The following is a 1,228-nucleotide window of genomic DNA, read 5'->3' on the forward strand; positions in this document are numbered from 1 at the left end:
CATTTTTCAGTAAATGCCGACTTCCGGGATACTTAGTGAGGAATTGCATACTATTCACTTTTTAATGGTTAGCGGTACTTTTTATTACAGTTCAGGTGTTCAGATCCTAATAATTTCACTAACTATCCCGTTCAGTCTGCTTCAAAAACCTTGGGTAGTAGATTTTCTCGCCGCTTGTTCTCTGTTTCTTCAATATATGTTTTTTTGTTTTTACTGTCCATTTTTAAATTCATCTTTTAAAGATATTTTCTATATCATCATGTTGTAAATTTCTCGAAATACAACTATTTCTAGGAGCATTCCAGAAACAATGGAAATAATTTATTTAATACGAAATACAAACGTAAAACGCAACACAGATTCTACAAGTAAACTTGAGATCCGGTGCTTTTTACGTGAACTTCAAAACATTCGAACGAAACAGTTTGTATTGAAACGGGGTTAGTTCAGAATTCAAGACGATAAAACCAAAACTCTCCGTAAAAACAGCAACTGAAATACAAGTCTTATTCGGAAAATGCTTCTAAAAGATATTCTAGAGCAGGTCTAAGGATAAAATGCTTCTAAGGGATATAAAATGCTTGTAAAGGATTTCCTCTACTTGTGAGCAAACTCAGCCCTATCTAACAATATCCGGAAGACGATACCGTTCAGAAATTGGAGACCAACTTCATAATGAACGAAACCTCTTCTAGGTTGCATCCCTCTAAACCAGCCTGAGCTTTCATCAATTCAAACTGATCTTCATAATTTGGTGAATAATGCTGCCAACGCATCAATGTTCCCATCAACGCGCTCTGAAATTTCGAAAATAACTGCAAAATAACTCGGGATGTGCTAACAATATTGTCTTGAAGTTATAGAAAAATGCAAAACGATGGGCGAGAATTTAATGCGACTGGCGCAACCCACAGCCCAAAATCCGTTAATTTCGAAAAATTGACAAACCGCTGATAATGCCGCTTCATCTCCCAGTATTTTATTTTCAGCTTCGTCTTCGGGCACTTCGTTGCTGTTAGGACAAATAGAGACAGTGCAATCCTGTATCAAAGGACCAACTGATAATTGGATAGAATCTTCTGGAACTGACGTAGGGTCGTCACTCCCATCCATACTTTCGCTGATATTCTCAACATCCAGGTTAGATGCAGAATTCTATAAATCCCAAACAATTACAGTAGAAAAATATAGCACTGCTGCTAATTTTCTGTATTAAAATCTGAAATTA

The 1,228-nt window shown here is 36.3% G+C and overlaps 1 protein-coding gene across 1 annotated transcript in view; it reads right to left on the minus strand.

The window, feature by feature from the left end:
• Nucleotides 1-650: 650 nt before the first annotated feature.
• LOAG_18648 (type III restriction enzyme) overlaps nt 651-1,228 on the minus strand; it is a gene marked incomplete at both ends in the record, with an annotated part of 4,261 nt that continues 3,683 nt past the window's right edge. The window contains 2 exons of the mRNA XM_020451312.1: nt 651-797; nt 949-1,155. Of these exons, the coding sequence (XP_020304911.1) occupies nt 651-797; nt 949-1,155 (354 nt within the window). The remainder of the gene's footprint in view (nt 798-948; nt 1,156-1,228) is intronic.

Source organism: Loa loa, assembly GCF_000183805.2.
Source record: "Loa loa unplaced genomic scaffold supercont3.422, whole genome shotgun sequence".
Taxonomy (NCBI): Eukaryota; Metazoa; Nematoda; class Chromadorea; order Rhabditida; family Onchocercidae; genus Loa; species Loa loa.